The 17883-nt window shown below is 35.7% G+C and overlaps 1 protein-coding gene across 3 annotated transcripts in view; it reads left to right on the forward strand.

The window, feature by feature from the left end:
• The window catches only part of LOC100645343 (putative fatty acyl-CoA reductase CG5065), a 44570-nt gene that overhangs the window by 21706 nt on the left and 4981 nt on the right, over positions 1-17883 (forward strand). For all 3 annotated transcript variants that reach the window (XM_048410908.1, XM_020866057.2, XM_048410907.1), the window contains 4 exons: positions 14384-15148; positions 15827-16075; positions 16328-16677; positions 16832-17428. In XM_048410908.1, coding sequence (XP_048266865.1) covers positions 14939-15148; positions 15827-16075; positions 16328-16677; positions 16832-17428 — 1406 coding nt within the window. In that variant the 5' untranslated portion in view covers positions 14384-14938. The remainder of the gene's footprint in view (positions 1-14383; positions 15149-15826; positions 16076-16327; positions 16678-16831; positions 17429-17883) is intronic.

Genomic DNA, 17883 nt, shown 5'->3' on the forward strand with positions numbered 1-17883 from the left:
AACAGAGTTTTCTTTTAATATTTAATATTAGCGAAGATTCGTGTAAATATCGGCTTCTGAGGTATAAAGTAACAAGTGTATGGATTGCAGCAGAGAAAATCATTGTGCCGCGTGTAAAAGAATCGGAAGTTTAGCAGAGAAAGTCATCTGCATAAAAGCGCCGTTTCTAGTGAGAATCATTGAACTGAATTATAATTTACTGCCACATTCATCTTTTTCACACCATGTTTAGTTGTCTCTTAACTCCCATCTATTCCCACAGTCGGGAACATAATTTCTTCGTGGGAAGAAATTATTGTGAAAGAAAGAAACTTCGGATTGCTGTCTATTATTATATACAAAGTTTATTATTCCTCGGCAAAGTAATATAATAGTCAAAAACCGTATTAATAAACTTGCACAGAATCAAGTGGAAATAAATGAATAATTATTCGTATTGTACGAGGCACAGATAACTATTATGCGAATAAAATGTTCGATTAATGTAAACATTTATTCGGATGATTATCTTAGATGAATGTTTATACGAAACAATTTGAATAATATCCAATTTCGATAATAAACAAATCATCGCTCTACCTCTTAACTGTTCTACCTCCTCTTGTTTGTAAACTGAGAAAATTGAGTTTAAGGTTTATGAAATTCAATATTACTGTTAGGACTTAGACAGCCTCTGTCGTTTTCTAAGTAGAATTATCATCGTATTATTATAAATTCGTGTTCTTTGTATCAATGAGACACACATGGAGTGATTAATTACATTTCTCTGAAAAGTTCAGTTCGAGTAGTTAAGAACTAGCACGATAAAATGACTCAATACTTCTTTGCCTTTATACTCTGTCACATTGCTCTTCTTCAGAGTGATTACCCTCTTTGTCAACTTTGTTGTTAAGTCCATGGACGCTACCCACATGAGAGAGAGAAGAGAGAGAAAGAGACAGAGAGAGATGCATCGTTCAACGCCAATTAATAAAGATCAAAGCTAGACTGGCAATGACCTTAACTCGAAGGTTTCGAGGGTAATTGAAACACATTTTGAGCTGTCCTCTGACCGTCTCAACGTCTCGATCATTAAACTACCAGTATGAAACCTGATAAGATCTATGTCTTAAATGGCACACAAATTCCCTCGAAATTCTGGCAAGTAAAGTTGAAGTTCTTTCAAGTTCTATTCTTTGACTCGAACAGAAACAATAGTTATAGTTATTAGACAACGTAAGGTGCTATTTATAGCTTCGTGTTTCTTGGCATTGATTCCTCAAATTAAGTCAATTTTAGCCATACGCCATGTTAGAAATTCATTTTCCATTGGATACCCACTTGTAGTTAGATTATGTCGAGTCAAGTAACTTGACTTCTATGAACACATACTTGAGGTCAAGCCGTTTAATAATTAACGACTTGAATTCAAGTAACTAGCTAACACTTTAATGATGGAAGATATCAGTCAGCATCCTAGTTAAAACTTACGTTATCCGCGGATGATTCCAATTGGTCTTCCACGCGATACATACAATCGCATTGCAACGTATTTAATCCTTTGTAAAGAGAGAATCCACAGATGTAACGTTCTATGCTCGTACGCACATACACGCACACACAATGATTGAGAGATTCGTAACAAAAATGATTCATGTCCGAATTATTTAACTTCTTAAACAATAATTCACTTCACTAATCAGAAGTTAAGTTATATGTTGACCTCTTGTCGAATAAAAATCGGCCAATTTAAAAAAAGAGAACATTTATCATGAGGCGCACGACTTCACTAAGTGGTTAATTTTTTATAGCTGTCAGTATAAATAAATTTGTCTTGATAAAAAAAGAGAAATATATATCAAGCAGAAATTGTTCGTGTTATAAGTTGTTAATCAGTAGTTATTAGTAAACCGTGGCTTTTTATGCATTAGAAAAACCATAGTAACGATTATAACATTTAGCGGATAAAACAAATTTCTGATTATTCCTCTAATCACCTTTCTAAGAATATCACAATATGTCAAATATAATGTCCAACGGATTAATTTTTTGTTAAAGTTAGTTAGTTAATTAGTTTAGTTAGTAGCTAGGAAAGTGTCTCGTTAACAATGCGTTAACATTCTTTGTTTCAATGCTCGTGTGATCGTAGCCTAAAATAGAACAGGCTCGGTGCACTTAGCCGAATAAGAAGAATCCGCACGAATTAAACCCGCAACCGGAGGTTCGAATCGTTTAATCGCTAGTTAAAGAGGAAATTTCATCGTGCAACGAGGAAGCTACGTCTGGCCGCCGCGCCACGCCGAGTCGGCCTCTCTCTTTTACTCCCTCTTTCTCACTGACGAGGGTCATTGGCCACGACATTGATACCGTTCTCGTTCTAAACCCGAATCGGATCTATTGTATGTGTGGCCGCCGCGGAAGAATAGCCAAATGAATCACGGTCAAATTGCTCTTATCTAATCTATGCGAGACGACTCATCGGCGTCAATTGATTAATTAATTGCATAACACGATAAAAATTATTCAATCTGACAGATTTCGATATACGTTCGATTCGCACGTACAAGTCCGTGGCCGTACACTGTCCAGCTATTTAAAATCAGAGGATAGAAATTTTGAAAATCTGTAGATCGACGAGCTTAACGATCTTGATACACCACGCGTCTATGTTCTACGTGTTGCATAGAACATTTTGAAGTTTCGTTGCCACCGTAATGACAAAATGAAAATATATACGAAAAAGTAACGTACAGGTATTTATTTGAAAGAAATATTGAAATAAAAGATTAGCATATTCTATGCCTCAGTCTATTTTAAGCACATAATGCGCATTAAATATGGCTGTTTAAATATTTTGTAGTTTTCATATGTACATTTTCAGATTCATTGTGACGATGTTTGAGACCAAAAGTGGATGAACATTTTACAGCAACGTGCTAATCTTTGTTGTAGCTTTTGCAGCAATTGACAGTAGTCTTCGTTATACTTTTTAAACGAAATAATTTTTTAAGACTTTTTTATTTACCTAGTTAAATTTACTTGATTAGAAACAAGCAACGTGTACGTTTCAGCTGTCTTTCTAAAACTAATAGTTTCTCAGATATTATTACTTATTTATTGTTTATTTGTTCGTAGCCCTTCTGCTGCGAGTTAGCACCGGCTTTCATTTACATTTCTCTTTGGTTCGCTGTTATGGTCTCCCAATCACCAAGCTCGTCAACATCGTTCGTATTTACCTTTAGACTCAAAATCTGCAACTTAAACTTCATCTTAGAGTGCACCTCTTATATTCCATATTCCCTATACGTTGCTATTTATATTCTCGTTGCATGTAAACTTCAAAAAACATAGAAATTCGAACATAAGACGTAAAGCACGAAACTCTAACAACGAACATAAAAATAGTTTCCGAGGTGTTTCGTGGAACACATTTCCCTCTGAACGTTGGCCATAGTTTTTCTCCTCCTTCAACGTAGTTACGAGCACGTAAAGAAAGAGAAGGAGGAGAAAAAGCGAAAGAAGCAGAAGAAGAGGGAGACACACGTCAAATATTTTTCTTTCGAGAACCACATCATAAGTGCGTAAGTTTCGTTTAAAACGATCATTTACGCTTGCTAATGCCCCTTCTAAGCATATATGCGCAAATTTTACTCTTAAGATCAAACAGCTATGCAATAGTTGAGCCTATTAGCCAAGCAAACCTATCAGCAGAGAGTGCAAATTAATGATAGAATATGAAGCAAGTTCCCGGCAAGACAGAAACGCGGTTGTAAATCAGCGGATATAACGAAACGAAGAAGAAATTCGGAGATAAAACGCGAATACAAGGCGATGAAGCTGGGCATTCGGACAGAGTTGTTAATGAACCTTGGAGAAACGAGCAAACATGCGAAATCAAGAAATTTCGCAAACAGATATTAACTCGACGAAAGATACAAATTTTTATCGATTTCTATTCTAGTTGCTTCTACTTTTGCTTAGGATCGGTTTCATACGGAGGTACGCGTATCTGAATATAACGAACGTACGTGTGTACGTACGCGAAGGGAACGTGAAGTTCACGCGACGATTTTCGTGAGTCATAGTATCGCGATACTCGTTTCCCGTATCTTGGCAACGATACTTTTCGTACGAAGCCGTCGCGACAAATGAAACATTGATACAAATGAGTACATTCAGCGGCGGTACGTGTAATCGTGTTTAGAGATATGACGTGAACCGGCACTTGCGAAAATCACGAGTTATTCGATCGCGTTCGTTCGATTACAGTGACTTTTCACAGTGATTTATCGTGATAGTTTCTGATTAGAGGAGAGCGCAGCTGTTCTTTGCACGCGTTACACCACCTGTATATTTTATATTAACGACGTCAAATGAATATTTATAATTTTGAAATCGGGAGGAAAAAGAGATGAATATCTTATTCGTAAGAAGAAAAGAAGATCGAGCTATTTTTCATCTTTGATGTTAAACGAAATAAATTTACGCTGTACGCAGGAAACGTAATGTAATTTTAAATTAAAATTAAGCGAATGCAGATATTCGTATGCGAGCTACATCGAAGCGTTTTATAAGAAATAATTCGAGCAAAATCACGATCACGATCGTGAGTGAGATTAGATCGTTGCGGTCGTTGTGATAAATGCTTATTAATGATTTTTCGCGTCATCTTTACGGTATTCGTATCTCCGTGTGAAATCGGCCTTGTCGAACATTTGTATGCTTCTCAAAATTCATGACGATCCAAATTAATTCGATTGAATAATCCTGCAAAGAAAAATTAAAATATCCATAAGCCTCAACATTAGACAGACTCGCTCTAATCGGTCCAGTTCTTGCTATATACGTAACTAGCTTATTATATGTAACTATTCTTATTTATAATTCTTTTATTCTGATCCTTATATCACATACAATATGTAACAATCGAAATTGCTGTTCGTGTCCAGTCACAATGTCATCTAATTTGTCAAAAATTTCCACAGACGAGTCGATCGTAATAAACACCTTTGAATAAAAAAAAAGAGAAGAAAAATACGCTTCTGGGAAGATCTCGTATGTAAAGTCTAGGGAATGAACGTCGACCTTTGCATTGGACTTCTTCGCGTAAAATTCGATTTTTATGACTTTTCATGAAAAAATTTCTTGTCCTTTTTTTCTTCTCTTCTTTTTTGTCTTTTACTATGTTTTCGTTGCTACGATTAGCGTCAGGTAGATAAATATTTTTTTCACGATAAAACGTGCGCATCGGAGATATTTGTCACGTATTTCCAGGCTGGACAAACTATTGCGGTAAAAATCTCTGATAATTAAAAGTGATCAAGTTTGATTATAATGGACGGAAGCAAGGTCAATCGTAACTGTAGTCTCATACGAATTAATACTCCGATCCTGAAAATGACTAATTTTATGGATTTAAATTGAATGTTTAGGTGATTTCGTAGTTCGTGCGGTTAGAACGGCGAATAAAAATAGTAGCATTTTTGCTCAAACGAAGAAAGAGTGATGAAATATGTATAACAAGAACGGCGATTGATCAGAATTAACCAACTTTTTGTCGTAATTATCTCGGGCGAAGTTCATCGCTAACGCATACAATGCTCGTATTCTTCTTATTAAATCTACATTACAAATCGGAAGATCATACAGTGACGTATGAAATTTATACGGTTTCAGCGGTGCATTTTGCAAATTTTGCGAGTACAACCCATTAGCCGTATATGTGTCGTGAAGTTTCTCTTGTCTGTCGCTCTGTGCATACGTACGAGTTAATTAACGTGTGAAAGAAAAGAAGTCTGTTTCTTATTCTGCTTCGTCGAGACCCGTTGAAAATTGAAACAAAGAAAGGAAAAAAAAAACGAAGTAATGACAAATCATCCTCAAGATTTAGGGTTTCAACTGCAACGAACGTAGTTGCATTACTTTCACCATCCGTGAAGAAGACGCTCCAAAAGTCACGCTTCGGAACAATGAAACACCGCGAATAAAAATAGCGAAATACCTGGCTTCAAAAGCAACTTGGAAATAGCGCATACGCAGAAAGATGCAACAAGTAAAAATTAAAAGGAATAACGTGACATGTACCGGTTAACCAACCATCCTTCGAAACTAAATGTAGAAAACAAGTTACTGATCTATAAAGTCATAATAAAAAAGCAATAGGGACGTACGGTATCTAGTTACGCGTTAAAATAGCTAAAAGCCACATTGCCAAAATGGAAGTCAAAGTGGTGCAATCGATCGTGTTTCCTACGATAATGGGCGTACCTTGGTACGTACGAAGTGAAGGACTAATCAAAGATCCTTAAATCGCCGCTGCAAACGAGGAAATTCAGCAAATATCCGACAGATAGGAAACAAGAACGATAAACCGAGCAAACGCTCTAGCCACTGCACTGTACACTGATAGTACCGTTAGAACACTGAGAAAGAAACAACCGCAGGATTTAATGACGCAAAATCCGATTCTTGTAATAGCACTGATGCAACGGAATTAGCACCCACACCCTACCCTTAACAAGCTAAAAGAACCTGTCGAATGTCCTACAGGACAAATTGCAGTAATCTGCACTAAGGATTGTTAAAAAGGAAAAAAGGAAGAAAAAATGTTAACGAAGAGGGAAGTTCGAAGGAGTTGGATATTAAAATTCGAAATGTTTTACAGAATTTGCGATGAAAAGTGAAAGTTTATTAGAATTCGAATGCGAAGTACAACGCACAAGACTGTTTTGAATTACAAATTTCCCGTTTCAAAAGACACCGAATTCGGAACCTCGAGCTTTATAAGAGCTTAAATTGCGGATGTTCGACTTGAAACAGCTTCGAATTGGAAATTTACGATTTTGTAAGAATTTAAATGGGAGATCTGAAATTTTCTGGGAATTCATTCGCATCGCGAAATTTTTACTTTCGAATATGTCGATGCTCGAAATTCGAAGCTTGAAACCCATTGTGCAAGCAAAGTACTTTCGTTTATAACGTCCATCGAGTGATATGCCCATTGGCATTGACATATGACATTGGCGAAAATATGCTCCCTCGATAAATCTTGTTCGCGTGCCACCAAAACGAAAATTGAAACACGTGTCTCATGTAAGTGGTAAGCAATATTTTTCTAATGTGGATTATTCGCGAGAAGTGTGTCACGAGGTTATCGACTTTCGATTTGTGATGCCAGAACAATGAACAGGAAAAGCGCGTCTTTGATATGATACAAATGAAACACCTACTAGAATTTTAATGATCTTCGTATTGTAATGTTACGTTGAATAAGCTTCGATCCTGCTCGTAACTGTTCTTCTCCGGCTTCATGGTACCCTGCCCAAATTTTCTTTTATCAAACACAGGTAAATTGCTTGAAAACAGAAGAGATAATTATGCTACGGGTTGAGTCTCGATTCTATATATATTCCCTTATCTATTATATTTCTTCGTTCAGAAGAGAATTTTCTTAGATATCAAATTAATGATTTCTACTATTCGGTTAGATTTCGAATTATGAAAATTACTTTCTACGTTCGAATGATGAAACGAATGTTACTTGGTCGGAATATTTAACATCGGCCAGAGAAATAGCATCAGAGTCCGCTACAAGCGATTCTGAAACATAATTGGAACAAAAAGAATTATGAATCTGGATTTTGATAGCGGTGGTGGTGATGGTAGTAGAAAGATCTTGTAGCTGTTTGATGTTTTATGTATTTTAACAATTTAACATTCGCATCAGTTAGTTGCGTTTTACAGTGTATACATTACGTTATCATTGGCGTTTTGCTACAATCCTTATCTTAGATTCTTGAAAATTGCTCAGATAATACAGATAATAAAATTGCTCTTCTATTTACAAGTGTCTTTTTAAACCACGTAAGTGTTTAGTAAGTAACCAAGTAATTGTAGAATTACATTATTTGATATAAAATTTACAATAAAACACAAACGATTTTAAAACACACGACCAATATGAAGAGGTGAGAATCGCAGTAATTAGATTTTAAATATCGATCATTATGTAATGAAGATTGGGTACAAGTGTTTGTCGTCCAAGGTAATTGCAGAGACCTTTTGCATCATGTAACTGTCCTTACCGATGATCGTAAATCTATTATATTTAAAATGTATACTCAGTTTTAGAATCATCGCGCTAGAGAAACATTGATGATTCCAAATATTCTTTAAAATAATTGAAAGGCTACTTGACAACAACGAATATCAGAAGACAGTGAGAACGCTTTATGATGATATCGTAGACATTTATTGTTGTTACAAGTAATTATTATATAAATCGCTTTATTTACATGCCGATCTCGATAATCACTCAGTTATTATTCTTTATCAACGGAAAGATAAGTAACACTGTGTTTTATTGTCTGATGCGATGTATGAACGAGTGTTACACATTTTTCCTTTTACGAAATACATCGAACGAACGGAAATTTCAATACTTTTTGATTTATTTTTTAAACGAAGTACTCTGTAGTTGTTACGCTTGCGTTTTTCTGAGTTCCTCGAATTGAAGGCCTTTATGCAAGAAACCGGGCGAGTCCGGGTTTCAGATGTTCTGGGAAACCGAACAAAACCGCACTAAATACGACTTGTTTAAGCAGTCGCGTTAATATTCTAAATTTAGAAAATCATTGGTGTGATCGGGTATCAGAAATCATACTCCTCGCATGTTTTGTAAAATACATCCAGAAGACCTTGTTCGATATTTCCACGTGCCTGATTCTTCCAACGAAATTCGAAGAATTTTATATTTTTATTGCTGATTAGCTTTCTTTCTTGTTTAACTAATAGTTCTCTAGATAAATGACTACCAATCGGTTGGGTGGTCATCTGTTGGCACATACTTCTTGATAACTGATATATATGTGTCAAAAGATATTTTGGATTGAAAAGAAAAGACACGCAATTGTCAGAATAGACCAAACAGTTGAAACACGCTGATTGATTGCTCAGCATTGTGTTGACGCCGTTTGACACACCATTAGAAATTTTGTACGAGATCGGTTGTTCGTATCATAAGAAGACGTAAGTATGTAGTTTATTTCAAAATTTTATCATTGAGAAACGCCAAACAGCATCATCTTGATATCTTCGTGGTGGAAATCATCGTATGGCACATTTATGATATTCGTTTTCAGTTCAGTTATAACAGCCATTTCTTACAGTCTCGCGTATGCAGTTGTGCACGGATCTTTAAGCTCGCTCGACTCTCTTTTACATATGTGCATTACAAATAAACAACGAGCGATCGGTAACAGATACCAACGCGTATGCTGTTACGGACGCTTTGAAATGCAAATTAATTGCAAATATATTAATGTAAAGGCTGATAAGACTATAACATTTTTTTTTCAAGAAAACAATTAGTGCATTTGAGCACTACACGATGTGACAGGTACTACACGTTGCAGTAAATGAAACAAATAAAAAGAAAATGATTGAACCAGAAAATCATGTTCAAGATCAATTCTACGTACATTTTTCTTTTGACAAAGCTTCCCTTTGACAAGTAAGTTTTTTTGAAAAATTTGTACAATGCCGTGTAGAAAAATTCGAACTTATCCTTTGCCTACATAAAAGGTAGTCTGGTAATTTGAACTATTATCATTTGTTAACAGCGCGAACTTCATTCGTAATATCTGTGCCAACGCTCTATTAAATCAAACTTCACGGACTAATGAACCTACGAGCCAACGAATTCGAGATTTCTGAAGTCAAGGTCGCCCGAAGTTCTTAGCGATTTAAGTTGCTTAACTCGTTTCGCTATCAGTTACGACACTGCGAGATCAGGAATATTCGCATCGTCCCATTTAGAAAATCAAAATGACTTTGATCTCTTATAGAAAGAAATATTTTTCGGCCACTTGATCTGTTCGAATTTGTAGGCGATTCAAAACAGGTCAGCCTTCCTTTGAAACATTCTTTTCCCTACGTTATCGCAAGTACATTTTAAAAGTCGCGTACATCATTTCGCTGAATACCTTGTATAAGTAGATTACGGTTTTTAAAAGTGGGACATGTAGCTCTAGTCTTAACTAGATCCTACGCCCAAACAGGGTTCCTGTAGTACTATAGATTATAAGTATTATCTGATTATAAGAATTCAGTGACTCGTTTTGCATTTAACGAGTTATGTAAATTTATTAGGAAGGATAGCCTTAAGGAATCTGTAGATTGAATAAATTACAATCTTCTATCGACTGTTGAGCTAATTTCCATTCGTAAGCGGGTCTGCAGCGTTGACCAAAAAATTTCACTTTTCCAAGATTCTTTCACTGAGATAAGCTTAATATTTCTGATAATGTTCGAGTTGATATTACATAATTTGTTATTATCTCGAGGTCTACCCGAAAGGCTTTTCGCATTTCGTGCCATTCTGAACGAAAGTTAAGCTAAGAAGCACACTCGTTTAATGGTCCCAAAGTTACTAGCAACATATGTCTTTTGGCGGGCCGCCAAACGCGATGCTTGAAAACCGATGTCACGCTTTTTGTATTGATTCTTCAAATTATAGAAGAGTGAGAGTGAGAGAGAGAGACAGAGAAAGAAAGGAATTTGTTGGGATCGTTTGGAAGAAATGGATAAAGAAAATCAGTCGAATTTGCACGAGTAAACTTTGGCTCGTACCTCTAGCAATTTCTTAGCCATCGTAACGCAATCGACTCTAATGGCATATGAACGTTTAATTGAGAAAATATCTTTTATTACATGTCTAAAGCCTTAATTTTTGATAACGAGTTTTTGATTGTACATTCTTGTATCGATCGTATCACGAGTCTTTTTATTCAGTTTGGAGATAGAATTGTTTATATCTCTTTATATAACTTCAAGTCCACAGAATAACTAATAATTCGATCGAAAAGAAGAATTAAAAAAAGAAACCTGACTTTATCTATATATACCGGAAGGCCGATTTTGATTCTTCGTTTGAACGTTTTCGCAATGGCATAATATTACGCTCTCGTTTAACGGCAACGTTTTAGGTGAACTTTCACTTTTCCTGGCTATGTTTTTCGATAATTTCGTGTTCTGATTGCACAACGGATAATAATCTAATGCTACGTTCGGCGTCATTATATTGCGTATTCTTCTCGACCTCGTAATACGCGATGTGTTAAATTGCGATGCATAATGTACATGAACGTACAACCATTATCGCTAAGAATTTCCATCGTACCTATTTCTGCGTTGTTACGTCCTTGTTATTGGTATTTATTCTCGTAATTGTGACGTTCGGTAGACCACCAACTTTACATTTGAATATCAAATTCTCGGATGATCATTTTTAATGGAGAAACCTGATTAACCCTTAATTACCACTGCTAGATAAGAAGTGACCTATATCGTATAAATTAAGACGTTCAGGATACTTTCATATATCCTCAGGAATTTATAACGTAGAATGTGGGCAATACCATTAGTACTAGGAATTAGAAATAATTTATACGTTTGCCGGTGTATGTTCTGGAACCGACGAAGAATATCAAAGTACTTGCATACGAATTTCTCTTTCGTATAATATTTAAAACATTTAGACGAAAATGTTTCAAAGGAACCACGTTTCTCTTGTATATCTTAAATTATCGAAAATTTGCTTGACAAAAAGGAAGACTATTACAACTAATGATCGAATTCTATTGCTGAACCTAAAACGTGACGAATAGAAGACAAACTCTTACAAGTGCATATCGTGTTATAAAATAACGAAAGACAGGGAGAAAAGCGGGAAAAATAGACCGGGGAAGATCGACCCTGTGAGGGAGGAAGACTCGATTAGCGGAAGACGGAGAGAAACAGAAAGGAAACGAGGATTTTGTCAGTCAGTCAACCGGTCGTTGTTCGTCGCATAACGGGTTTTCGTGTAACGGGGTCGAACGACGTTCCTCTCTTTTCTTCCTTGTTTCTTCGTCCGTGGAGGCCGAGGAATGAGCGCCTTCTCGTGACCGTTTCGAGGCCAGGACGCTGACCTAGAATCGTACCGAAACCGCTTTTATCTACATTTCTAGTATTCTGCAGCTTTTGCGCTTAGCAGCGCGCATCTAAAAGTTCCTTCTCTTCTCATATTCCTCTTCTTCTGCTATTCATCTAGAAATCGTACAATTCGACGAGACGTGAAACAGACCTGAGATCGAGAAAATCGTCACGCGACAGAGCAGGAATTTCAGATTCGAAGAAGTTTGTTGGTTTTAATAGAAACGAGAGAAGATGCCTCTTAAAGAATGTCGCTGTCGTTTAACGTGGTTTGATCGATATTATGCAATCTTGTTATAATTACATGTTATTTGGACGGATAAGTCGCCAGTTCGAATTGACGAGATTTTTATGAACTCTGTAACTTAGTCGTTATTATCGCTGATTACAATTCTTCTTAACCCTTTGCACTCCTACATCGAGCGTGACTCGACGTCAGTTTTTATCTCAGGACCTTCTTTGTCGAGTCCCACTCGACATTCTTTCATGTCCACCTTCTTTTGTGGAACGTGCGAAAGAAAATCTGGATTGTATCCTAGAAATTGTTTCGAGATTGTTATATCATACACTTAAAAATTACAAAATACAACAATAGCGTGAATAAAACTGGTGTTTAAGTAAATTTGTTTCTTCCCTTATTTATTTCAATTGTCTTATCTTTTAGTTAAAGCAAATTTCAAATAAAGCTACTGCTAACGAAATTGAAATAAAATTTTCTTAACTTTTTTAACGCCATCTGATCAATGTTCCTCGTCTTGCTATAATTAACAATAGGATATCTGTGACTCTGATAATGAATTTTACTTATGATTCACTATTACTCGCGAATGATGTTTCCTAATAAACTGGTAAACAAAGTTCGCGTGATGCGAGTCATTTTCAACATTGTGGAATAGATATATACGTGTTCACAAATCGATCTGTCAGCTCGTTTAAATTCTCACATTTTTATCGTTAGTTGGAAATAAAACGTTTGAATGTACATTATTCGGGCATATAAAAAGCAAAAGTTAAACACGCGTCCATTCAGTGTCGCTGTGTGTCGTTCAGTCTTCGATACAAGCTACGTGCATCGATGCTACACACTGTCACTTCATTTACATACGCTAGAATAGAAGCTTGAAAGGAAGGTTCAGCGTGGATCATATGAGATCGTACAACACGTGCCACTGAACGTTTAAATCTTCTGTAATATCATGCTCTTACAAGCTACTATCTGCACGTGTATGTTTTTCTCAGATCTTTTAGCTATTCGTCACAATCTCATTATACGCTGTTCCATTGATAAACGACGGATATTTATGCGAATTCGTATTTCTCTAAATATAATTAAAGAGATGCTGTCTAATCATTATTATTGCGCTAGTACTTTGTACGATCCGTTTAACTTTTTTTTTTTTTTTTAATTTTTTTTTGTAAAATTGTAATCGCTCATAATTCTTCTTCTAATGGATAGCTCAGATTATACAAACTTCTTCTTCGAGCGAGGATTTAAACAATTACTATCTTTTAACAAATTTAAACTTATATTATAAACTTATTTTTATAAAACGTTGGTTTCCTATCGTTACTGTGATTCGATCGAATAGCGCGAGACACACGGTATATCAACAAATAGAGGGTGGATTTTGACGCATTTACGCGAGACTTGAAAAGTTTGGAACGAATAGTTCCGCGCAACGAATGATCCAACTCCCTCGTGTCTCTTCTTTCGGAATATTTTTTTCATCGTATTACTCTGCTCAATTTTAACGTCGTTCTTAATCGGGTAAAAAAATTCGCGGAAAGATAAGTTTCTTGAGTTTCACTTTATCGTACAACTGCCTAGATGATCGCAAATACGTTATCACTCATAACAGTTATCTGAAAATGATTGATATATATTAGTTGATAGAAGAAATTTAGAAATTTTACAGTGTACGCGTCAAGCTAATGAGGCGCATTTCTTAATTAGATTTTGTGTGACAAATAGCAGTAACGTTAAAACTGCCGACACAGAGTAGCTATCGTTTGAGAAAAATAATTTATCACAAGGGCGAAATATTTCAATTTCCTCGAATATCCTCGTATCGTGGGATTTGGACGAAAGAAGTAAGTAAGGTAAAAGTAACGGAAAGATACTGAGCAAATTCTCGAAATACTTTTTCATCAATTTATTTTGGTTCTGAATGGATTAACTAGGAAATTCATATTAGCTAACCAGGAAGGATCTGTCGTTTCTTTTATGACAGAGGAAATGGTAATGCAAAAATGCATAAAGGCATAATCTTATATGCAAAATATATTCGTCGAACTAATTTGCCAAAGTTGCTCTTTATTTTCAACGCGTCTTTATATTTCTGCATTTTTGGCTGCCACTCGAACTTTTTAATTAAATGAAACAGACGCGTCTCAAACGTTCCTAACATTCCGCTGTTCGCTTTTGTTACAGCCAAGTGTATGCCGTGGTCGTAAGGAGGCACGAAATGATTCCACCAGAAATAAAATCCATTCGTAACCCACTTGGAAACCCGTGGAACGGTGTGAACCTGTGCTAGCTATCGTTGCAACTTTCTCAAACTCTGATCCATCTATAAGGGAGCTGCGGTTATTCTTCTGCTAACTTGTACAGTCGCAAACGAATGAGTCAAAAAGTAACAGAAGATTAGAAAAAAAGAAAAGAAGAAAAAGAAGGAGGATATACGTGTACATATAGATCTATATCTCATTTAAAAAGAAAAAGATAAGCATCAAAGATCGTATCAAGACCAAAGATAAAGCCGAAGAGAGAAAGATTGAGAGAGAGAGAAGAAGAAGAAGAAAGAAAGAAGAAAAGGGAAATAATTGAAGAAGAGGTGTTCTTAAGAAGCTTCCAAAAGAAAAGACATCATAGAACGTCGTATATATAAAACGTTCTTGATATTATTGAAAATAAGAATTTAATTAAGAATTATTGTATTTTGAACGAAGAAGAAATAAAAAAGAAGAAGAAAGTAGACGCGTCAAAATGAGTACAATAAGTAGCAGTCAGACTACGTCCGTGAAGGAATTCTACAGGGATAGAAGCATCTTCGTGACTGGCGTTACTGGATTTATGGGCAAAGTCCTTGTCGAGAAACTACTCAGATCTTGCCCAATAAAAAACATTTATGTCTTGATAAGAAATAAAAAGGGGCAGGATGCACACCAGAGGTTGCGGGCACTCTTGAATGGACCGGTGTGTTCAACTGCTTTGTTTTCTCCTTAATTGATGTATTTCCTATTTTCGAAACTATAGAACATTCAGATTTTATCGTTTTTTTTCCTTTGCACCGTATTTGTTTTTCTTTGTTCAGTTAAAAATATTTACTCGTTATTTCGTCATAACAATCAATAAAATCATAATATAATTATTCTTGAATGCTAAAAAGATACAATGTGCTTCAAATATTTTATTATATATTTTGTTATTATTCTTGTATTGGGCTTTCGTGTATTGTAAAAATATTCCAATGTATTCCGGACATGTATTAGATTGTTCAGAAAATTCATAACGAAGAACAATTTAAAAGGGATATGTTTTCATAGAATTAACATTAATCCTTATGATACCACTAAACTTAAGTAGTGCAAAATACAGGGAACTTCTTTCCATCTTACAGTAGATGAACTTATGGAAATAAGTCGTTTCTTTTTCTTGAAAATTGGAATTTTCAAATAAGAAATTAACAAAAAGTGGAGTTGATCGATTTAGCCCTTTAATATACATTTAAGAGCAGTATGCGTTCAAACGTTTCGTTATTTGGTAGGAATTTGCGATGAAGATAACCGTGAACTTGTTGAACAACCTAATGTCGCTTTACAGTTATTTTATTGTCCATTAAATAAAAAAATTAATCTATTTAAATGTTTGCAGCTGTTCGATAAACTACGTCGAGACGCACCGAATGAGCTTCTGAAGGTAATCGCCGTGCCTGGAGACATCACGGAACACGAACTGGGTATTTCAGAATCTGATCAGAACGTCCTAATAAGAAACGTGTCAGTCGTCTTTCATTCTGCCGCTACTGTGAAGTTTGATGAGGCACTCAAGATTTCGGTTACTATTAACATGGTCGGCACTAAACAGCTATTGAATCTGTGTCATCGTATGCAAAATTTAGAGGTAAAGAACATGTACACTGTAGTCTATTATAATATAAACGCCCTTACATTTCATTCTTATGTGTGACGAAATAATTCTTTTTGCTTTTCAATCCCTGAACAATTATTATTAATTATTATGTTAGTCTGACATATTTAATTTATTAATCTATAAAATGTAAAGATTAGAGATCTGTCTTATTTTTTTCTTCTAAAGTAAAACTGAAGAGAAAGGATAGCAAAGATAAATTAATCTTTATGTCTTTATGCATAGGCGCTGATCCATGTTTCAACGGCATATTGCAACTGTGACCGTAAGGACATCGCTGAAGAAATCTATCCTCTTATAGCTGAACCAGAACAAATATTCGCTTTGACGAAGGTGATGGATGACAAGATGGTTGACGATATAACACCAATTTTAATCGGCAAACGACCGAATACCTATACATTTACCAAAGCCCTAGCGGAAAGAATGTTGGAAGCAGAATCTGATTATTTACCGATTTCAATTGTGAGACCCACTATAGTTCTATCATCGTTTAGAGAACCAGTTGCCGGATGGTTAGATAATTGGAACGGACCAACTGGACTTATCGCCGCAGCTGGCAAAGGTTTCTTCAGGTAAGCTCAGAACCTAGTAATTTCTATGTTAGTTAAATAGATACGTAAAGCTAAACCAATAAACAATATGAGATACTTTGTTTCTTTACAAACTTTATAACTGAAATGATTGATTCGGTTATTAATAAATAAACATTCGTTATATATATCGCAGGACTATGCTTTGTCGGGGAGAAATGGTAGCTGATATAGTGCCGGTCGACATAGTGATCAATTTGATGATCGTCGCAGCATGGAAGACCGCGACGAATCGCACGAAGACGATTCCCATATACAATTGCTGCACAGGCCAACAAAACCCGATCACCTGGAGGAAGTTCGTTGAACTGTCATTCAAGTATAGCCGAATGCACCCATACAACGATGTGATTTGGTACCCAGGTGGCAGGTGCCACAATTCCGCTTTAGTGAACAAAATATGCATGCTCATCCAGCACATTGTACCGGCGCACATTTTAGACTTTACTCTTCGACTGAAGGGCAAGACGGCCAATATGGTCACATTACAATCGAAACTCGAGAAAGCTACCAAATACTTGGAGTACTTTACTACGCAACAATGGAAATTCAAAGATGATAATGTCCGAGAATTAAACGAAGAGCTTAGTCTCGAGGATCGCCAGACATTTACATTCGACGTTAGGCAAATTGACTGGGCTTCATACTTGGAACACTATATTTTGGGAATTCGGCACTTCCTCCTCAAGGAGAACCCGGACACACTGCCAGCTGCTCGTGTGCATCTTAAGAAGTAAGTAATCTTCCTGATAACAAAAATAGAAATTTAAAAAATACAGAAAATGAAGTACAACGTGATTTTTACTTGCAAACTTATTTTCATATACACGTATATTTCATCATATTTAATACACTTTAATGTCTTGATACAATTAATATCGTTAACTAGAGGAATCAACGTAATATAAGCATACGAAGGCAATAGATGAAAAATGCTTAACATATGAAAGCATTTTGAAATCCAATACCTCGTCGATCAATCACATATTATTAAAACTGTCCATTTCTTAAATTTGTTTATGAAATTAAAGAATATTTGATTATTCTCAAAAGCATCGAATATCATATTTAGATATTATGTTATCAACTGCTAAAAGACTTATGTCTTTAGATTGGATTCCTCTTTTTAGCTATGTTATATCGAAATACGCCTTTTTCTAAGCACTAAGTGAGAACTAGAAAATGAAC

The sequence above is a fragment of the Bombus terrestris genome, chromosome 12 (genome assembly GCF_910591885.1).
Source record: "Bombus terrestris chromosome 12, iyBomTerr1.2, whole genome shotgun sequence".
Classification (NCBI taxonomy): Eukaryota; Metazoa; Arthropoda; class Insecta; order Hymenoptera; family Apidae; genus Bombus; species Bombus terrestris.